The 23,586-nt window shown below is 41.3% G+C and overlaps 1 protein-coding gene across 7 annotated transcripts in view; it reads left to right on the top strand.

The window, feature by feature from the left end:
- The window catches only part of LOC123611318 (schwannomin-interacting protein 1), a 573,615-nt gene that overhangs the window by 526,546 nt on the left and 23,483 nt on the right, over positions 1–23,586 (top strand). For 6 of the 7 annotated variants that reach the window (XM_045503129.1, XM_045503132.1, XM_045503130.1 and 3 more), the window contains one exon: positions 18,205–18,323. In XM_045503129.1, coding sequence (XP_045359085.1) covers positions 18,205–18,323 — 119 coding nt within the window. Of the gene's footprint in view, positions 1–5,279; positions 5,626–18,204; positions 18,324–23,586 lie in introns of those variants that run through there. The other variant, XM_045503135.1, reaches the window with a different exon arrangement.

The raw sequence follows: 23,586 nt of genomic DNA, 5'->3' as shown, positions 1-23,586 counted from the left end.
AAATTTGAAATCCTGATATACTTACTATTCCCCGTGCAGTATATAGAAGCATCAGAAACTATCAAACTTCCTGAAATAGTAAGTACTTTGACACAACTACTTGAATTCAGAGGGAAACATCAGAGTGGCCTGTGACAGTTAACCTAAGAGAGAGCCATTAATGGGGTAAAAATGCTAAGAACACGGAGAAAAGAGGGCATTGTCCTGGTCCTCCTTGGAAATGTGCAGTGACCATCAAAGTGAGTGCAGTTGAGTTTCTTGTGCTCAGGTTTTCAGTTGAGCAGGGAGATTTATGTCTGTGGCCCTCAGTCTTTCAGATATGGGTAAACGCCTGACACTCTGCCAACACATTCACCTCCTCCACCCCACTCCCAATGCTGTCATTTTAATTTTTTTAACCTGCACTAAAAAGTCCATTTAAAAATTGCCTGCATATTTTTATAGCTTATCTAGCTATCAGAATACCTTAATGGAAAGCAAAGCAAATTTAGATGAACTTTGCACAGAAGAAAAAAATAGTTAATTTGCAAAGAGATGATAAATTAGGCATCAGTTTGTATAGCACATGGAGTTTGGATTTTAAGGTGGAAGAGAATGCAGTGGGATGCTGAAGGGTTAATCAGGATGAACTAGAGTTTCCATCTATGAATAGGAAAATCTTTTGACAGCACGTGAGTGATTTCCCAGTAATGTGGTCAGTGTTTTCAGAATCGATCATTTCCACCACTGGCCGATAATGATCATTTAAAAGCATTAGCTCACGTGACCAGTTCAGATGTGGCTTGACAGGAAACTTCAAGTTCTAGTCCTTGAATTTCAGGGCATTGGGTGAGAAGAGACCCTTTCAAGCTCAGGGATTATATGTAGCTGTGTGTACACTTTTTAAAGGAAAATATTAGTAGCATCTGGGCCTATGTTATGTCAGCACAGTTCATTTTAGAGAGGTCAGCATTAGAGGAAAGAACCAGAGGAAATTATCTGTAGGAAGGATGCTGGGGGCTATTATCCCTTTGTTTGCATAGCTACTATAAAACCACCAAACATTATACTCAGCTCAAATCTTCCAAGGTGGTCTTTTGTTTTGGTTTTTCCTTTCCTCTACTCATTTGGACCTCTTGGAAGTAAAATTAATTACAGTTTGATCCCAAGCATCTAAAGTCAGGGTCTTGCCACCATGTCTGGCAATATGGTCTGAAATAGATAATAGCTTATAAAGAATTGTTTTCAAGGTCTGAAGCTGGGCTTCTGAAATTGAAGATGCATTCAAAATTCCTAGACTCTTAAAAATGAAATTTCTGATTTCAGTGAGTCTGGGGTGGGATCTGAGAGCTTGCATTTCCAGTCAGCTCTTAGGTGATGCAAATGCTGTCGTCAGAAGGACACATGTTGAGTAGCAAAACTCTCAAAAACACCAAAGATCAGACCCCATGGTAGGAAAATACCTTATATTCAAGATGACCCAAGCCATTCAGATAGTGGTGGTACAGCTTCTTCTGGAAAGGGTCTAAGTTGTGAACCTATGTGCTGAGCACTCCTTGAGGAGGGGGTGCAAAGTAAATTCACCAGTGGGGCCCGCCAAGCTCTTGCATCCATGTTTCAGGGGAGATGTTCTATCGCTTTTCTCTATGTAGTGCTTATTAGAGAACTACTTATGACAAGAAGAGGTATAGGGGTTAGGGAAAGGGAGTGGTCTTTCATACTTGTTACTGTTGTTTGGCTGGGAAATTTCCATCTTGGATTTTGAGGTGGCCTTCTCCAAAAGATGGTACGGTAACAGTATGTATGTATACATGTATATGTATCTATGTGGTCAGTATATTAGTGTATATATATTAATTTGAATATAGATAGTTAATGGTGAGAGTTTAGTCATTTTAACTAAATGTATAAACCCACCGGTTAAAATTAAAAAGATATTAGTAATTAGGCTTATAGTTTTATGTATTTTGCTCAGTCTTGTAAATTTTAATGTTTTAAATGTTGATTTATTTTTGAGAGAGAGAGAGAGAGCAGGGGTCGGGCAGAGAGAGAAGAGGACAGAGCATCTAAAGCAGGCTCTGCACTGACAAGCATTGAGCACGATGCGGGGCTTGAACTCACAAATCATGAGGTCATGACCTGAGCTGAAGTCATATGCTAAACCAACTGAGCCACCCAGGTGCCCTCTAGGTTTTTATAATTTCATCCATGTTAACTTTTTTTTTTTTTGATGGGGGTGGCGTGTGCATGGGGGCGAAGGGAGATGGAGAGAGACAATCTTAAGCAGGCTCCACACCCAGGGCAGAGCCAGATGCGGGGCTCAGTCTCAAAACCATGAGATCATGACCTGAGCCAGAATCAAGAGTCAGATGCTTAACCAACTGAGCCACCCAGGCAGGCTCCCCCTGTTAACTCAGCTAAATGGACTGGGATGCTAACTAACCTAGGCAAGAGATTGAAATTCCTGAAATTTGTGGTAGCCCCTGTCTTTCAATCCAACAAGACCTACTTTTATCTTTTGAACATGTGTGATTTCCACAGAAGATTTCAGTTGAAAAGCACTAATAGGAACTGTTAATGTTTCCTACTGTGGGGCATTTAGAGGAAACATTTAAAAAAAATTTTTTTTTTAATGTTTATTCTTGAGAGAGAGAGAAACAGAGTGTGAGCAGGAGAGGGGCTGAGAGAAAGAAGGAGGCGCAGAATCTGAAGCAGGCTCCAGATTGCTGTCCAGCTGTCAGCACAGAGCCCAACACGGGGCTCCAACTCATGAACTCTTAACCGACTGAGCCACCCAGGTGCCCCTAGAGGAAACATTTTAAGTAATACATACATTTCTCCTCTCTTCATGTATTTATTCAACAGCCTTTCACTGTCCACTTAACATATGTAAGGAGTTGTCTAGATGCTGTGGGGAAAACAAGATGAATAAACAGAAATCCCCGCCCCCTTAGAAAAAGGCTTGAAACCGTAACAGCTGTTGGAAAGAAGTCACAGTAGTGCTAAAAACACCATGGTAAACTAGAAAGGAAAAGTCACCATACAGCACGTTAGGGCATGACCATCAGTGAGGGAGCTTTTATTTTATTTCTTGAAAGTCTCATTATCAGGGGATAGCAGTGACCCATGTGGGGTGTTCAGATATGCAATTTAGAAAACATTTCAGTACGTGATATTATGAGTGCAACCAGAATCCTCTGTATTAAACCCTAATTTTTAAAAGCTGTGCCTGACTATTTTATTGTGTGCAGTTGTTTCTTACTGAGGCAGCCAGTAGAAGGTGGTATAGCACACCCATTTAGAAGCGGAGGGCCCAGGTTTCATTTGTGGCCTGGGCCATTGGCAAGCCGTCACGCCTTGGACAAGATGCCTGACCTCACTCAGGTATAAAACACAGTTGATAATAATATCTAGTCCAGAGGTTTACTGTGAGGATTAAAGACATATGTAAGAGACAGGTGTAAAGTGCCTGGCACATAGCAACCCCTCCACAAAGGACAGCTATTGTTACTGTGTTAATATCTGTCATATAATAAGATGCATGCATGCTTCCTTCACTTTAACTAATCTCCTTTGGCAGGATTTAATCTACCCAGGGTCTTTGAAAGTAGAGCATTTTTACCCAGAGCCATAGGTTTGGAGAAATCTGCAATGTTGGGAACACCCACAGTGAGGCTGCACTTGGTGGTCAGCATTGCCTCCCAGGCCTGGAAGGTGTTCTGAGTTTCTTGTATGCACATAGTAGGACCCTTGTCCAGAGTGAGGGTCCTGGGGTCTGGAGGAGAGTAAGACAGGGTAGATCTCGACTGGGGAGAAGCTCTGCCCAAATGCAGGTGTGGCTCATGAGATACAACTTGTCATCGTACTGTCCGGCAAATGTGCAAGTCGTGCTCTCGGGAACTGGGTCAGGGAGATGAGGGGGGAATAAAGGCAGGATTTGGATTTGAATCAGGGACTGCACAGGAAGGTGTTTGCCGTATAGGCATAGGGCTCCAGTAAATTACATTAAGACAGGTTTATGCATGGGGCGCCTGGGTGGTGCAGTCGGTTAAGCGTCCGACTTCAGCCAGGTCACGATCTCGCGGTCCGTGAGTTCGAGCCCCGCGTCGGTCTCTGGGCTGATGGCTCGGAGCCTGGAGCCTGTTTCCGATTCTGTGTCTCCCTCTCTCTCTGCCCCTCCCCCGTTCATGCTCTGTCTCTCTCTGTCCCAAAAATAAATAAACGTTGAAAAAAAAAAATTTTTTTTTTTAAAAAATAAAAAAAGACAGGTTTATGCCACGAGTCTTCCACAAATTGATTTTTTTTTAACTTGTGGAGAGAAATAGACAACTCAGAGTGAGCATGTGAAGGCTTATGTTGCATGCATTTTTGCTTTAGAACTTTGTTGTTAACAGCACTGGGGTTGGTCAGGAATTCATATTGGAAAATGTATTGAGTAGGACAGTTGCTGCTTTCTGTCCAAGCATGTCAGAGTGTGAGATCGTTTGTTAAATGGAGGCTTGGCCTTTGAATTCTTCTTTGGCCCCTTTCTCCTGCAAACAGTAACCTTTTTTTTTTTTTTAATAGTGGGTATATTTTTAGTTTATGGTAGTAGTAATTGGATAATGATGAGTATGTGCTTGTGTGTGCACTTCCGTTTGTCCTCTTCTTGCAGCAAAACATCCTCCAGCTGTGGGCCTTTTCCATCTCTGTGCGTAAAGCCAGTTAAAAACCAAAAGCCATGGGAGAAGGGTAAAGAGAGCAGCAGAAAGGAACGTTCTCTTTTGTGAAAAAAGCCCGCCCCTGGCTGGATTTTAAAGAAAAGTTGATGGATCTTTTTCTCTTGCCTATATTGATAGAACAAAGCGCTGATTCTGAGGCAGAGGGGTCCTTCTCTGAGTTGGAAATAAATTTTATCCTTGTGCTGGGGCTACTACCAGAAGATGAGATTTTTATATCTGATTTTAAGAAATGATTGGCTATAGGAAAAAGGGGGGTGGTGGGGGTGGGAAGCAAACATCTGTCCTACAGGTTAGCCTTTAAATTATACTGTTTTCATTTTGTCACAGGATACCCGGCTTTTAACTCACTACTGAAGTCTGGGAGTCTGGGGTTTTTGCATCTATTTTTATCCCACACACTACCCTGGTTCAGAATAAGGTTGCTGGTTTCCTCTCAGGGCTGCTGTCCACACTCAGCCCTGAACTGGGGAGCTGGGGAGTTGAAGCAGCTTTTCCTTGATTGGGAGTAAGCATCGTGCTGTGGAGAGGAATCCGGGCGGGATCATTCAGGGGAAGGTGACAGTGAACGGTGGGGAAGGCTGGGCACTCCACAAGCTGAGTGTCAAGGCAGAGTGAGCCTCAGAAATAGCAGCTGCCCCTGTGCCAGAGCTCAGGACAGACCAGGGAGGCCAGCAGGGCGGTGTCTCTGGGACAGAGCAGGGGCAAGGATACGCACAGCCAAGCACAGACTCTTAGCTGGCCCTCCATGTCAGCATGAGCAGTAACCAGGGTACTGGGCAATTGGCAGATCAGCCTATCAGAATTCATGGGAGGTTATTTCTTAAGTGAAATTCTAAAGAGTTAAAGGATGAATTTGGACAGTGATGGAGTGGATGACATCATCAGTCAAGAATCCCCATTGGATATGGAGGGGAATTATAAAAAGGTAAGGGGGGGAGAGCTCTTTTGTTTGTAAACAATCAGACCATTTTTCTAACTGGGAGAAAGATCACCCTTGAGGAGTGGCCAAATTCCACACTCAGTGGCCATTGCTGTAATATATTCAGGAAAGCTAAATGCACAGAAGTGGATGCATTACATTGGGAGGGTGCTTCTTTCTGCCTTTCCCAGCTTGTGTTCATTAATATTCATTAATTCATAAACAGTAACTGCACATGTTACTCTGAAGTTGAAAAAATTCTATCATGCATTTAGTTGCTAGGTCGTCTTATTTATGTAAAAGAATCACTTTTAAAATTTTTGATGTATGTTGATAGTTTACTTGCAGTAAATAATTACTAGAATGTTTAACCTATCTTTCTAAGTTTGACTTTTTTAACGATGAAAAATATAGTTTTACTAAGAGAAGCGTGGGGTTTTGAAAAATTCATATAGTATCTGCTAATACTTTGCTAACCTTTTGTTTTGAAAGGCAGTAAATATATTTTTGGAATGTTTTATCTGGCAATTGTAATAACAGGCCTAAGTAAAAATAGCTTTAGTTACATGGGTGAGGTCATGAAATTAAACTACAAGTATATGCTTGTCTGTCCACAGAAGGCTGAACACATAGTATGTCCTTCCCCCTCATTATTGTCCACAAGTCAAGTGTAGGGTCACGACACAGCACAGTATGAAGAATTAGGGTCCTTCCATTGTGGATGTGGAAAGTAAGACCTCTTTTCCTTCAGAGGTAAATGTTAGTATAGCCTCCTAGAACAGCAAAACTTGCTGCTCAATCTTTAATTTGATCAAATGTGCCATTAACTTTTCTTCCCCCAGAGATATAGATATAGATATAACTTTCTAAGTTATATAGATATATATAGTTATATAGATATAACTTTCTAAGATACAGAAAGTTCTCTCATGATACTTCCTTAAGTGTAATAATGTACAATATGGCATTTTATATCTGATACCCAAAATTGTGGTATGCGTGTGGGGGGTGTTTTAAGTATGTACTTTACTTCTTAGAGCAGGTCACAATAGTTTATGCTCCATTCTCTGGAACCTAAAACTTAAATATGTAAAAGAGGTTTCAGAGACCTGCCACGTTGCCCCCAGCGTTTTTCTCCCTTCGCCTTCCCCAAGAAGGGAGTGAGTGCCCAAGGTGGTAAGTGTTCAGAATACTGAAACTCAAACATCTCTCCACTATCCCTTCCTGCCAGACATGGGTGTGCAAAAGAGATGTAGGATACTCAGCAGTCAGAGTCAGTCACTTACCCAGCCCCGAAGATAAGTGCACATTTCTCGTATCTCCTCTGTTTTCAGTGTCAGAGGACTGGTCACAGTCAAACCATTTCTCAGGTAGAAAAGTCTAGGTCAGTTTGCACTTGGGAAAAATGAAAGACATACCGTGACTATTGTAGTAACAACAGAGTGATGACCACTGTAGTTTTTTCCTCCTTAGAAACAACTGAGAGAGCCCGCATGCCTGGAATGAGCAAGCGATGATATGCCTGCAACCTGATACAGCACTGACTAAAATGACAAACATGTGAGGCTCAAGTAGCTTTAAAACATCATCAACAACAAGACAGAGTTGCATTGTGTAATTTGTTATCTAACTAAGGCAGTAGAATGCCACATGGGATTTAAAAAAAAATAGTATCTGAAAGGTTAATACAAAAGACTGCTAGATGAAACTTTTAGATGTGTAGGATACACAGAGAGCAATGTATATTTTTCTGGACCCCAAACACGAGAGTAGTTCCCTTGTGATTTCAGCTTTTTAACTACTTTTCTCAAGCAAAGGGCTTTCAAATTAATGTACATATTGGTTACTCTGAAGACTTCATTATGCTAAAAAAAAAAAAAAACCCACTGTTGATCATTTCATCAAGAGATTCTAGTGAAGCAGGGCAGCATATGCTTTCTTTAAAATATAAAGACTAGGATTGGGACGCCTGGGTAGCTTAGTCAGTTAAGTGTATCTGACTTCAGCTCAGGTCATGATCTCGTAGTTTGTGAGTTCAAGCCCCTCTGTGCTCTGTGTTGACAGCTCAGAGCCTGGATCCTGCTTCGGATTCTGTGTCTCCCTCTCTCTCTGCCCCTCCCCCACTTGTGTGCGTGCTCTCTCTCTCAAAGATAAATAAACATTACTTTTTTAAAAATATATATATAAAGAATAGGATTGGGCGCCTGGGTGGCTCAGTTGATTAAGCATCTAACTCCTGGTTTTGGCTCAGGTCATGATCTCACAGTTCGTGAGTTTGAACCCCACATCAGGCTCAGTGCTGACAGCAAGGAGCCTCTTTAGAATTCTCTCTCTCTCCCTCTCTCTGCCCCTCCCTCACTCATGATTGCTTGCTCTTGCTGTCTCTCAAAATAAACAAATACGGGATAGGACAACAGTTACCTCATATAAAAATCACTTTTCCTAATTCAAATCTTCCTTGTCTCCATTTTTCTATTATTTTTGCTATTTGGTTGACTAAATAGAAGATTAAATTAGATGCCATAAAGCAGCAGTCTGCAGGCTTTTTAGACCTTGGATCCATCAGTAAAGTGACTGAGTCCATACCTCTCCTATGTATCTACTTTATTCATAAGTTATACATATATACTACTATAAATACATATTTTGTATGTATAAGACCTATACACAAATACGTATTTTTTTAAATAGAATGTTTATAAGTATAAAAGTTTTAAAAATTTCTTATTTCACTGCCTGTCACTTTGAGGTCAGTTGTCAAAAACAATTGGAAAATTGGTATACTCCTGCCTAGGTCCAATAGAATTTCCTATACCAGTCACACTAATAAATGCCACATGTGTATAGGGATTATTTTACAAGGGTGTTTTAAAGTCAGGCAAACAGCCTTCAGGGGGAAAGGTCACTTTCCAATACTAAAATTAGATTCCACCTTGGCAAAGGAAGGAAGAGAGCACACATCTGTTCCTATTCCTTGGGGAAGGTCCTGATTGTAAGAAAGGTGTTTCATTAAGGACCTCTGGCTTATTCAGTATAGTAGTGAAACTGTCCTCGACAGAAAACACATCTTAGTATATTGGAACGAAAGCCTGCACGGTGGTAGAATCTCAGGTGTGTATGCTCAGTCCATTGTTGCCCTGCCATGCTCTGAGCAACCTCTGACCTCCTGGCAAAGACCCACAGCTGATTTTCCTCAGGACCACAGTGACGCACAGCATGGGATCTATATCCTGGTCCCTCCACCGTCACTCAGAAGAGTCCCCGTCTGTTCCTGGCATTGCGTGGGGAGCCAGGATCACAGAAGGATGCTGGGCTTTGCCTCCAGGAGCTTACAGTCCACGTGGGGAGGTACACGAACAAATAAGCTGACACGGGACTGATGCTGCCTGGAAGAATGTTCAGATCCAGTGTGGACCTGGGAAGCGTGCAGCCCGTGCCGTCTCAGACCCCGGGAAAGATCCAGCTCACACTGATGGAGACAGAGAAAGGAAATCGAGAAGATTTAACCTAGAAGACTGGCTGCCACTCTGTCCCAGAGCAGAGCAAACACACTGGTCTGTTCCCAGGCTACTCCTTGTAGAAGGAGCCGCCGACAGGGCCGTGTGTGGTCAGAGGCTGGGGAAGCCAGCTTGCTTGCTTTATTTTTCCGAGGTGCTGTCTCTGGTGTTGTGCATCCAATTATGGTGAAAGATTAGGGAGGAGCCCGTGAAAAAATTAAAAGGCTGGAAGGAACAATATTTAAAGTGAAGCCACAGCTGCGCCTCATGTTTTTTTTAAAAGGTGAATGGAAATGACTGCTTGAGATAAACTGCAATAAACAGGAACACAGAATGCCAGCTGCCATTCCAGACAAGAGCTCTGCCCTCCCCACACAATTACTGAGGAAAAGCAGCCGTCGACCTCCATTAACCCTCACGTCTTCCTGCCTGTAAGGGCTGAATGCGCTTGAAGAACTCTGTTGAGTTACTGAACCCTGGAGCCTAGCCCCACCTCGGCCACCTGGGGACAATCTTTTCAGCTTTCTGGGCCAGAGTCTCCTTTTCTTTCATGGGAGGAATTGGCCTGGTTGGTCTTAGATGCTATAAATACGAAGCCTCTTGGCTTCTGGTTCAGGGTTCTTTCCACCCTATCACCCTGTTGGCACACCTCGGCTAGCCAGCCCGGTCGGGGAGTGGGTTGTTTCAGGTAACTAGATTTTCCAGATTTATCGTATGTGAGTTACCTTTGTGGGTGTAGTTTATTTTTTTGAGATATGATTCTTTAATATGGATGAGATATAAGTCATATACCACAAAATTCGCCATGTCCTAGGGTACATTTTGATGGTTTCTAGTATATGTATAAGGTTATGCAGACCACTGCTAATTCCAGAACATTTTCATCACCCCCCCCCCCAAAGAAGCCCTGTACTCATTAGCGGTTACTCCCAGTCCTCCACTCCCCCCACAACCATTAAGCTACTTTCTGTCTTTATAGATTTGCCTGTTCTGGACATTGCTGGCTTTTATCCCTTTCTCCATTCTTCTCATCAGCTTGCCCAACCCCTCCCTTTAGTGTTCACAACAGCTACTGTTTAACGAGTTCTTCTCTGGGCTAGGCTCTGTGCCGGATCCTTTCTGTACAGTACTTCATTTAATCCTTAAAACAACCTATAAGATAGGTATTATTATCCCTTTTCTCAGAAAAAAAGAAACTGAGGCTTAAAGAATTTCTATAAGTTGCACTAGTAAATATCCGAGTCAAAATGTTACCTTGGGTCTTCTTGACCCCAAATCACCTGAACTCCCTGCCTCCTTTCTTCTCATTCCTGTATTCAGGTCTCCCAGATCCTAAGTCCACCCTGACATGGGAAATTGAGGACATCAGCTTCCTGGCAGTTGATTGAGGTTGGGCTATTTCATAACCATGCAGTAGGTGTTTTGAACTGTTGTGTTCTCACTGTGATACTGAATGCCAGTGGTGGTTTTACAGACTTCTAAAATGTCACCTGTTAGAAAGAGTTCCCAGACAACACTGCCCCTGTGTTAAAAAAGTAGTCTCTGTAGCCAATCCTGTGAGAACCAGAAGGAGCTCAAGATAAGATGCTCCCAGAAGTTCCTGTTTTGGATATACCGCCCATAGGGGAGGAAAACTTTTCGTTTCCAACTGTATCCCCGCAGGGTCTAATGTTGAAACACTTGCACTGCTTTGTTATCTTTGTGGATTGCACCTGGGGCTCCTTTACCTTCTCCAGAGCTCCCATTCAGCCAGTTACTGGCTACTAAACTTCAACCCACTGAATGTTAGATACCTTTGCTCCCTGGTCCTTAACAATTAGGAGTATTCAAGTGTTAGGGACTCTGCACAACAGCACTTGTGTCCGCCTTCTTCTGCTTATATTGTCTCCCTGTAGCATGAGAAACAATGCAGTCACTAGGCAAAACCATCCTCGCGGTTGGCTAATTGTAAACAAACATCTCTCTCCTCTGGACTGGCATCCCAACACTTTTCATGTCGGGCAGTTCTCAAGTAAAATAGGTGTCCTTCTCCTTGGGTTCCCGTCCTGGACATTAGGTATCCAAGGACAACTTTCTCATGAGTATTGATGGTATGCAAGCTGAACCCAGGCAACAGCTGAACCCAGCAAGCTGAACACCAACAGCCTGGCCTGACATCTAGTCCAGAGGACTTGTTTAGGCAGCTCAGTGCAAGGATGCAAAGATGAAATTTCAACAGCATTTCAGGAAATCTTTCTGGATTGATTAGGTAAGTGTCTGAAATGGAAATCATCAGAAGTACAAACTGAAAAGAAAATGTCCAGAGAGTATCCATTCAGTGATACAATGGAAAAATACTAGGTTATTTAACTTCTGTTTCCACCAATAATTGAAAAGCTCTTCCCAGAGGATAAAATAAGATGCAAAAACTTGAAAGAAAAAAAAAACCCTGCATATTGCAAGTACTTTTGAACTTGACATTCAAAAGAGTACATTTTATTTTCTTATAGAATGATGTTTTCATATTTTGATCTTGTGGCAAACCCACGGTTGTTTCAGAAAGAAAATAATTAGTATCCACATATGTGGGTTTTCCTTTTGATTATTTTGTTTTCAAGAAAATTAATACAGTTTGCCTAATGAACAAATGAGTTCTGTACTTCTGGTTCCCAGTGTTTAAAAGCGTCAGACTCCTCCGCCCTGGAATGCTGCCTGTAAATGTTAGAGTAAAGCTGCCTTCCTTACAAGCTGAGGAGAGAAACAAGAGTGACTACTATTTTCCTATAGGAAAAGTGCTTTTCCACAGGGAGCTCCAGAATCCCAGCTGCATTCCCTGGTGAATGATGCTAATGGGGATGATGCCGACATCACTAGGCAATAGATTGCACTGAAGCAAGGGGTTCATTAATTGCTTCAAAACAGGCATCCCAGCCAGGCCTTGGCAAGGCCAGGCGTCTACAGATGATGAAATCCACCTGGGTCCAGAGCCTGGACATTCCACATGGAACAGATTTGTGCTCCCGTAGAGGAGAACCGACTCTGTGTTCCGTCTCGCTACTTGGTCTGTTCAATTGCTTAAAGCCATGGTTCTCCAAGTCTCTGCACCAGCAGCATCAGCAACATCTGGGAACTCGTTAAAAAATGCATTTTCTCAGCCGCACCCCAGACTTTCTGAATGAGAAAAATAAGTCTATGTTTTTACAAGCCCTCCAGTGATTCTCATGCGTAATCAAGTTTGAGAACTACCAGTTTAAAGAAATTTGTGACAGAGAGAGGGCCACTTTGTACGTGTGCCTTCCGGTGCAATTTTCCGCTTGGCATACGGGTGGTGCAGCGACCTCCTGGCATCCTGAGTTTCTTTATGGGCCATACGGGGGACCACGGTCGTCATCGGCTTCTGGAATAATGCAGCCCCCAGTCCTTAGGAAGTTTTTCCTCAGCAGTGATCCATATACACCCTGACATATGAAAAGCAGTAACCAGGTAGCAATTTAGCAGGACAGGAAGGAGGATGCCAGAAGTGGTATCTTCCAGGATTAGAAATGAATTGAGTACTGAGACGCTTAGCATTACTAAAACCAGTAACAAGCACATCTAATAGTAAAAAGTTATTTCTGTGCCCATGGTGAACAAGCAAAAGTAAAAAACAAATGGAACTTGGCAGGAGGGGAAGATCAATCCAGGGAAAAGATGGAAGACAGGGAACTTGGAGGAAAACTCCCCATTCCTACAAGGGAATCCAGGCCTCCAAGATCACATCTGCCGTTACCCCCCCAGACTGCTGTGCCATTCGCATCAATCGGGTCCTCTGGTTTTCTAGACCAAACTTCTTTAAATCTCTTCCTCCTTTGGGGAGTTTAAGGAACTCCTTCCTTTTCATCAGACAGGCCCTTTCCGGCTACGTGGGTTTCATCATCTGTGCAGGAGTCAGAAGGAAGCAGCTGTTTGCAGTGTCCTGAGTACCAGCTGGATTTAGGTTAAGATGTTATTTCCCAGAGTGTGTTCCTGAGAGGCCTGGTGACCCCACAGCTAACCCCACAAAAATACGGTGTGTCAAACAAATTTTAGAAATGCAGAAGATACCCCGTCTTCCATTTATAAATTCATGTGCAAGTCAGAACGTGAAAGATTAGGTGGCCCCCTCTTCAGAGACCAGAGACATCACGATGCTTCTGGGCCAGAGGGGTGAAGGCAGTGCCAGAGGAGAGGACTTGGGAATGGTATCAGCGTGTAAAGGACAGGTCCCGCCTCATCCTGAAGAAAGTATGGAAAGGACTTCGGGACATACCAGATTTGGAGATGGACAGTATCTACTCAAGCAGAACATTTTGGTTTTTATTTCTTTTACCAAACACCCGTCTTTGTTCTTGTCAAGCTTGGGGAATTGCAGCAGAACAGTGGTACAGGGGGAAAGGCTGAGCATCAGCGTGTGGGTTCTGAAAATGCCCAGTGGTCTGTATTCTGAGATCGTGGCTCACATGGTATCCTCAAAAGCCTTTGTGAGTCTTATCTGCCTGGGCACAGGGGGTGGCAATAGGGAATTCAGCGACAGGCGAGGACAAAAACTAACTGCCTGTGGCTGGACAATGGTGATTTTCTAAGCACATTTTTACTCTCCTCTTGGTCTTGAATAGGCTTTCTGTCTTACAGCGATGAGCCACTATTCCTCAGTTGCCCATTTGCTTTTTGCAAAGAGTTGTCAATTTTTGATGTTTTACTTTTGTTTTAAGAGGGTATTTCCCAAGGTGATTTTAGGAGTGGACATGGCTCCACGTGCCACAAGCCCAGCCAAACAGTGTAGTTTTGAGTAAGCCTCTTCCTTTTCCTGTACACTTCCCTGTTCCTCACCCTGAGCCACATCTGGGCTTCAGGAGGTTGGAGGACATAATTGCCCTGCAGGTATAATTCCTTGGAGAACAAAAGAACTTTGAAACTACACACACACACACACACACACACACACACTCACTCACTCACTCTACACCTGCAGGCAACTGAAAGGAAAATAGTTCCAATTGTTGAATTTTAAGAGAAAAACTGTTTTACTTGTCAGTTGAATCATGGTTACTTGAAATGTTAGGAATGGCATTTGTTCCAGAAGGAAGATTAAGCAGTGGTGTCAAGGAGAGTGGCTCTGATGAGAGGTATTTGTTTGTAAATATCTGCAGTTATGATTGGGCCTTGGTGTGTATGTTTTGCAGTCAAGTGTTTTCTCCTTTTCTGAGAACACATGACACCCCATCTCAGGAAGGAAGTAGATCCATAACTTGTCAGTCCTACATCATATCTCCAAACATGGCGGCCACCATTATTTGCCCAGACACCTCACTCATCAGTGTGGAAGAGCAGAAAGATCTGGCACCAGAAAGATGGACTTGAATCCTAGCTCTTCCATCTACTAATAAGGTAACCTTCCTTCACCCTCCAGTTCCTCATCTTGAAAGCAGGAATTATAGGAGGATTAGCCATAATAGCTACCATTTATCATACATTTACATCACCACCACTGCTGCTTAGCAGTTTCCATAAATGTTCTCATTTAATCCTCTAACGTCCAGTGAGATCCTTTACCTCTAGCCTGGGAAGGGCTTTCCATGCACAAAGCCATCAACGACATTTCAGAGAAAGGGAGTGATTGACGTAACTACATAACACTTAGATTTAAACTCAAAAGGACTAATGATATGCTTACTATAAAAATTTCAAAACTCCTCAGATCTTTATAGAAAAATAAGCAAAGCTAGAAGTAATTCAGAGAAAAGCAAGTATGGTAACTAAAAAAATTTTAAGTATTTAATATCACTGGTAATCAAGGAAATCAACAAAAAGAATACCACTTTTTGACTATCAAAGCCAACAGAAGTTTTGTTGTTGTTTTTTTCAGTGAAAGTACTCAGTGTTAGCCAGGATATAGTGAATGCCACACCCTTTTACGTTGCTGTTGGGCATGTAAATTGGAACAGCTTTTCTCCAGAGCAATGTGACAAAATGTGTCAGGAGCCTCAACAAATGCTCACACTCAGCTGATCTGGTAATTCCACTTCCAGGAACTTATCCTGAGGAAAGAATCAGACATGTGGGCAGAGATGTATGTAAAAATGCAGACTTCTGTGTTAGTTTTAATTGGCTACAACCCAAATGACTAACAAGAGAAGGTAACTCCATAGGACAAAATGATATACAGCCATTAAAAATTGTATTTTTAAAGAATCTTAAATGGCATGAGGGAAACTCTCAAAATGAATAAACAATATGATCCCAATTTTATAAAAAGAAAAAAAAATACACACATAAGATAAAAAACTAAAAAGAACTATCCCAAAAAACCCAAAATGTTAGCTGTGATCTCTATCTAAGTGTTCGATTTATGGGTGATGTTTATATTATTTATACTTTTTTTGATCTATTCAGTGGGATCCAGAGAAAGAGACAGAGAAGGGAGAGGGGTGAGAGATTGTGTATTACAAAAGAGTCCTCTTCAAGCTGTCCATCACAATATCCAAGTATAAAGGGTTGTAATTAATGTAAATAGAAATATTTTAAGGCCTTCTCTAATATCGATAGCTGTAGTGTACCAAGTACATTAGGAAAGATATACATGGAATCAAGTGTGTGTTCACACATTCACACCTGGGATAGGTATTTTCTTTAAATAAAACCTCTTCCAGGCTAATGTTGGGCACCAGTGTATTGTTAAACATCAGTCATTAACGCTCATGTTATCTGCTGCTTTTATTTTTGGATACTCAATTTCACGCAACACTTTTCTGACTATAGAGACTGTTGGGTGCGAATCTCTTTTGTATGTTACATGAATTAAGAAATAGGTTCACTGTGCTAAATCTGCGTGGCAGATGCTGGGATTTTGAAATGAATTTATAAAGATGTCAGATGCTATCAAATGGTTCTGTTTTGGCAGAACCATCACAAGTGCCAGCCCCGCATATTCGGGAGGGTAGGTTGCTTTAATTAAAATTTCCGGCAGCACAATTGCAAACGTTTAGTCAAATTAAAAGCATTCTTGCTTCCCCTTACAACCTTATGGTTACTTTCGTGGGGACCCGTTCTATGCTAGCCCAGCAGACAATGTGATATCAGCATCACCTCTGTAACTATATAAAAGCACTCTTACACTTTGTGGCTGTATCGCACACACACACACACACACGCACACACGCACTATGGCTCTTAAGTATGACACGGTTCCATTGGTGCATGCCAAAATGGAGGGCTGTCTGCATAAATAGATACCGATATAATCACTAAGTGTGAGACTTGATAGAACACTATGGTTTCCATGGATTAAAAAATGTGAAAGAGGGGTGCATGCCTAGGCAGTACAATTGGTCAAACGTCCAACTGTGGCTCAGGCCATGATCTCATGGTTAATGAGTTTGAGCCTTTGAGCCCTGCATCAGCCTCTGCGCTGACAGTGCAGAGCCTGCTTGGGATTCTCTCTCTCTCTGTCTCTCTCTCTCTCTCTCAAAATAAATAAACTTTAAAGAAAAATGTTTAAGTGTGAAAGAAAAGGAGAATAGAGATGAGCTTTCCTTGAACTAGAAGTTCGCAAACCTATTTAAAGTAAATATCTGATGCTGGAGCCTGGGGTGTGTATTTTAAAGACTGCAGGAAATTCTGATGCAGCCTGTCAAAGCTGGCAATTGAGAACCACTATCTTAGCCAGCACTGTGCTATCAAATATTTTACTCTGCTCTGTTTAATATGGTGCCCAGTAGCCACCTGTGACGGTGGAGCTCTTGAAATGCAGCTAGCGTGACTGAGGAGTTGAACTTTTAATTAATTTTTAATCGAAATGTGAACGGCCACATGTGGCTAGCAACCACCATTTTAGAACAGCCTTGACCGATAGTACCCTGCCTTCACTTGGGGGTGAAATGAGGCCAATTTTCAGCCCACCCTTCCAACAGGGTGTGCGTTTCATCACTGACAAAGTGATGCTCAGGTGACAGCTCAGAGCTTTCACGTGTAACTTCTGGGTACCAGTGGCAGCAGATGTGGCTCCAGAACCTCTCATTGGGAGGTTCAAGGGCCATCTTGCCTTCCACGGCCACACTCAGTCACGTGAGCTGCATTTGGTAATATCATTGGCTCACCAGAGTCGTCAGCCTGCTGCTCAGAACATCCGACGGCCCAGCTGCCAGCCCCAGAACAGAAAACCAAGTTCTCATTGTCACCCCAGGATTTCTAACTCATTATGTTTGTTTTTGTAGTTGTTTTATTTTTAACTAAGGAAATCATTTCTAATCTTCTCCCCTGTTGTTTAAAGGGTTTAAAAGTTCAGCATGGTGAGTTTTTATGGGACTTTTATGGGAAGCCAAGTGTTGTAAACATATCCAAATTATCACAGTAGTGTAGTTTCCCACATCCTTTTCCTATGCACACCGACTTGACTTCTCTTCAAAACGTGAAACAGATGGGCCCAGTTAGAATCCTCCAGCTATTCCAGGCCCTTTGTTAGGGTTGCTCGTGTTCTGGACCTGGAGAGATAAGGGTAGCTCTCGAACAGAAGCAGTAGAAGCAGTAGTCCCCATCAAGACTATAAGCCGGATGCAGGCAGGGGCTGCGATCACCCATCCTGGGCTGTGTTCTGCGTTGTAACGTAGCACCTGCCATCTTGTAGAGGCTCAGTGCACATTGGCTGAATGAATTAATATTCTTGCAATAGAGAAAGTGGGCCGAAGGGACGATATACAGAAGAGAAGACACGATCTGGGGAAAGGCCACATTTGGGGTAAAAGTGATTTGATTTAGGACAGAGTGCTTGCCCTCCACAACTTTCCTCTAGCAGGTAAGAAGAAGGATTACAGCACCAAATAATCTAGTTCTGTTCCGGTGAGAATCACTTTGTACCAGCGTGGTGAGTTCCTAGACCCGTGATCCTGAAAGGCTCTGAAGAACTGAAATTGTTTGCAGAGGTGAAACCAGGAAAGATTGGTTTAATTTCAGCTCCTCATAATTCAAACGCTCTTGTGCTGTGGCCTATTCATTGTTTCATCTAAGGTTGCAGTTCTAAGAAACCTAGCAGTTAGGCTATGGTTGTCCTGTGTCTGCCCACTTATCAGCATTTTTTATTTTCCTGAAATTTTAGGCACAGAAAAATGAGAGAGAATCTATCCGACAGAAGTTGGCACTTGGAAGCTTCTTTGATGATGGCCCAGGAATTTATACCAGCTGTAGCAAAAGTGGGAAGCCAAGCCTTTCCTCTCGGTGAGTGTTCTTTTGAGTTGATTTTCTGATATGTACCTAATGGATTTTGTCATCCGACTATACGTTTAATAAAAGATACCTTTTAAACCCTTGAGTATTTTTTTCCCCATAATACTACCACCTTTATTTGGATTCTAAACAGACCCCTCCCCACCTGTTGGGTTTGTTTTTTGCTTTTTAGTTTTCGCCCAGCCACTTGCGGTCATATTTCTATATTTCATTTTTTGTCCTAGACACAATTCTGATTTTTCTCTGTGATGGGGGAATCAAGCCACACTCTTAATCAAGCTGGCTGGTTGCTTAGAGAAGTGTGGCAGACCACCACATTTTCCATTAAGCGGTCCTGAAACATCCAGCATCACCCCCCTCTCTGAAACATTTGATTGCAGTGAATACTGGTAACTGAGAAATACAATTCCCACTTTGATCGTTTGATGTTTATTGCAGTGCTTAACCTGTCCTCCAGGCATTATTCCTTTATCTTAATTTATTTCAGGATATCATTGCTCATTTATTGTCATTTATTTCAGGATACCATTGGTCATTTGCATAGCTTTTAATTCCAGTTAGGATATATTAAAATTCTAATTGTACCTAGAAAACAGGGCTGTAGACCAGAGCTTCCCAAACTTTAATATGCGTATGAATCGCTCCCTGTATAAATACTGGCTATATTTGCCAAGTTAAGCCTGGTGTGGGAGACACATGATAACGTTCATGCATTTATTCAACCAACAGATTTCCACTCTCCTTCCTCTGATGTCCAGAATTAGACACTTTAATGTCTGCTTAAATCTATTCTATTTGGCTTTCAGTAAGCCTTGTACTTCAGTCTGATCCTTAGGGACTCATCTGAATCAGCAAAAATCAGAAAGCACACACACACTCCCACATACACGCATGTAGGAGTCACTGCTGTGGGTTCAGACATGGAGACGAGAGTCACAGTCACAGCCTCTAAGCCTCAGCCGGGTGCCTATCAGATCTCTTAGAGTTCCCTCACTTTTCTTCCGTGTCATTCCAGAGCCGGAAGGTAAGCCTTCCCTTTGCTGGAAAGCACGTCTTTCCCCTCCTAGTAAGGATGTGGCAGGAACCCTGGCTTAGGGACCTGCAGACCTGAGGATTAGTCCTGGTCAGTTTCTCATTTTGAGACTTTAACAAATTCCATTCTACCATGCCTCCGTTTCTTCATTTTTGTAAAATGGGGAGATTTGACCATATGTATAGATCTTTTATAGCTTTTCTCTAATATTCCCCAAAGCACCAAAGAGTTTGCTTCTAGAAACCCCATCTCTCTGCTCAGCAAAGTCATATTCATCTGGCCCAAATGGAAGGTTTTTGTTTTTAAAAATCAAAGTTATACACACACACACACACACACACACACACACACACACGCATATATGGCTTTGAAAATAAAATTAACAATAAATACAAGGTGTATAATAACAACACAAAATAAAAGTAACTGTCACCTGTCCCATCTGTCTCTATCTTGTCCTACTCTCCAGAAACAATAACTTTTAGCTCTTTGACTGTTTCTTTTGGTAATTTACCTGTATACCTCTAAGTAAAATGCTTATTTTCTTAGTCTTTTAAACAACCATCTACCAACTGCCAGCTATAGAAAATTGTGATTCAAGTCCTTTACAGCCCTCCCACAGACAAATCTGTGTATTTCCCCCATCCTCCCTTTATAAATGTCTCATAATTTGGGGTCAAATAACAGTTCACTGTTTACATGATGAAGATCATAGATTATTTATACTGAACCATGTAGTAAACTGTGATTACTTGAGAAACTTTAGTGTTTGTCTCGAAATGAAAATTGCCCCCATTTTTCCCTTTGCCAGTCCATGGTTTTGACTGCTATATTATATTCCACTGTGTGAATATATCACAGTTTACTCAGCCACTCTTCTGATTATAGGCATTGAGTTTGTCTCAAAGGTTTTGCTCTTATAAACAGTGCTGCTTATAAACACTCTTGTACATGTCTCCTGCTGTCCATGTGCAAGAGTTTCTCTTTGGTGTCCACCTAAGAACAGAATTACTAGGAAAACACGTGAATGTTCATATCTAGAAGATAATGCCAAAGGTGTCCTCCAAAGTGGTTGCAAAGTGGTTACACTGTGACCAGCAATGTTTCAGATATCCTATGGATCCACAGTCTTTCTAACACCATATTGTCAATCTCTTTTACATTTTTGTTAATTGAATTGGTATTAAATGTTATTTCATTGTGTTTATTAGCCGTCTGGGTTTCCCCTTCTGTGAAATGTCTGTTTGGGTCTTATGTCCAATTTCTGTTGGATTCATTATGCTTTTTAAAACTGATTTTATGGGACGCCTGGGTGGCTCAGTCGGTTAAGCGTCCGACTTCGGCTCAGGTCATGATCTCGCGGTCCGTGAGTTCGAGCCCCACATCGGGCTCTGTGCTGACCGCTCAGAGCCTGGAGCCTGTTTCAGATTCTGTGTCTCCCTCTCTCTCTGACCCTCCCCCGTTCATGCTCTGTCTCTCTCTGTCTCAAAAATAAATAAACGTTAAAAAAAATTTTTAAAAATAAAAATAAAACTGATTTTATCAGCATTTTATAGTCATGATACTAATCCTTAATATATTGTATGTATTACAAATATCTTTTCCCAGGTTGTGGCCTGTCTTTTTGCTTCCTCATTGTGTCTTTAATGACCAGAGTTCTTTCTTATCAGACTTTTATAGTCCATGTTTTCTGTGTCTTGTATTAAAAATCTACCCCAAGGTTCAAAAGACATTAACCTAGATTTCCTTCCAAGAGTTGAGAGTGTTGATTTTTTTAAAGTCTGTAATCAATCAGGAGTTTATATGGTTATGGAGATGTCTAATTTCATCGCTTTCCATTTACATGACCATTTTTTTCCATCCTGTTTATTAAAAAAATCTTTCTTTTACTCACTGAGACGACAGACCACTTCTGTATATACTATACATTAATGGGAATACATTCTGTTTCATTAGTGTTTCTATCCCTGCACCAATATCATAAAGTCTTAATTATTGTAACCTCAAAATAAGTCCTAATATCTGGACAGGCAAGTCTCTTTCCTCTTCTTCTTCAGAAATATGCTAACTCTTCTTGCTTTTTATTCTTCCATATAAATTTAAATCCTCTAATCAAGTTCAACAAAATACTCTCTTGGAATTTTGACTAGAATTGCATTGAATCTATAGATCAAGTCAGGCGAGAATGCATTTTTAGAATATTAAATCTCCCTACCCATGAACATGGCCTTTCTCTCCTTTATTTAGATCTTATTGAATATTTCTTGATAAGGTTTTGTAATTTTTCATGTAGAGATGTTATACATCTTTCGTAGTATTTATTTCTAGATATTTGACATTCTGATATTTTAAATTCTCTTTTATAATGAGTTCTCATTGTTTTGCTGCTGAGCAGAAATGCAGCTTACTTTGTATACTAATCTTATATCCATCCACTTCATTATATTGTTTCTATTACTTTTCTGCCCTCCCGTTACTTATCATAAAGTTATCTGTAGATTCTTTTGGATTTTTTTTTTAATTTTTTTTTCAACGTTTATTTTTATTTTTGGGACAGAGAGAGACAGAGCATGAATGGGGGAGGGGCAGAGAGAGAGGGAGACACAGAATCGGAAACAGGCTCCAGGCTCTGAGCCATCAGCCCAGAGCCCGACGCGGGGCTCGAACTCACGGACCGCGAGATCGTGACCTGGCTGAAGTCGGACGCTTAACCGACTGCGCCACCCAGGCGCCCCTTCTTTTGGATTTTTAAACAATATCATCCAAAAGGAGCAGCTTCGTTTATCATTTATTGCTTTCCATTGCTCATTCCTGTTTTTTTTTTTCTTTTATTGTATGGGTTAGGACCTTAATATATTGAGAATCAAAAATGGTGGTAGTTAGGGGCACCTGGTTGGCTCAGTCAGTTAAGCATCCAACTTTATCTCAGGTCATGATCTCACAGTTCGAGCCCCACACCAGGCTCTGTGCTGACAGCTCGGAGCCTGGAGCGTGTTTCAGATTCTGTCTCCCTCTCTCTCTGCCCCTCCCATGCTCGCACTGTGTCTCTCTCTCTTTCTCTCTCTCTCAAAAATAATCATTAAAAAAAATGGTAGTAGTTAGAATCTTTACCTCATTTCTCATATTAAATGGAACACTTCTAATGTTTCCTCACTTAGGGTGATGTAAGTTTTAGGTTTTCTTTAATGTTTCTCTTTATGAGTTAATTATGTTTCCTTATATTCATAATTTACAAAGAATTTTTTTCATGAATAGGTATCTAACTTTATCACATGCTTTTTCTGCATCTCTTGAGGTCATTAAATGATTTACTCTGTTAATATATTAATCAATTACATGTATAGTTTAAAATATTGAACAATCCTTGCATACCTAGTATAAAGCAAAATTTGTTGGGTTTTTTTCAGATAGTATTGAATTTTTTGTATAATGTTTCATTTAGGATTATTACATTTATATTCTTGAGTGCCATGGGTCTGCTGTGTTCTTCTCTTATAGTATTTTTTTTTCCTCACTTCTGTATCAGGACTGTGCTGGCTTAAAAATAGGTTGGCTACTGTTCCTTCTTGCAGTGTCTAAGAAAAGTCTGCATAATATGCTGTTTGTCACCTGTATAACCATCTGGGCCTGCTATTTACTTTGTGTATTTGCTTTAACTGCTTCCTTTTTTGGAGGATTTTAAGATTGTACACGCTTCTTACTTCTTCTTGAGTCAGTTCTGATGGGTTGTATTTTTCTAAGATTTTGTCCATTTTGTTTAACTTTTCAAAAATTTTTGAAATGATACTTCCTCATTTTACTGTAGATATTAATTTTAGGTAAATTGTTTAAGATGTTTTCTTCTGTTTTCTACATTGTCCATGATTTTTTCTGAGTTTATATTTTGTTTTGATTTCTCTCCATCAACAATTCAGTGTAAAATGCTAAATGCTGTGGGCAAGCTCTCTGGTTGGGCTTGGTGACATATATTGTTTCCTCAGAGAGACCTTCCCCTGACAGTTTCCTCTCCTCTTACCTTGCTTATCCTCTTTCTCTGATTTGTTTTTCTTTGTGATCCTTATCACTACCTGATATAATATATATAATATACACATAGGTATATATTGTGTGTATGTATATATGTGTATGTATTTTAATCCATTCTTTGTCTATATAGGCTCCAAGAGAGCAGGTCTTTGTCTGCTTTGTTTACCACTATAACTCTTGCCTAAATAGTGCCTA

Source organism: Leopardus geoffroyi, chromosome C2 (assembly GCF_018350155.1).
Source record: "Leopardus geoffroyi isolate Oge1 chromosome C2, O.geoffroyi_Oge1_pat1.0, whole genome shotgun sequence".
In the NCBI taxonomy this organism is placed as follows: domain Eukaryota; kingdom Metazoa; phylum Chordata; class Mammalia; order Carnivora; family Felidae; genus Leopardus; species Leopardus geoffroyi.
Note: the sequence above shows the minus strand (reverse complement) of the source record. Positions and strands in the feature narration are given on the sequence as shown.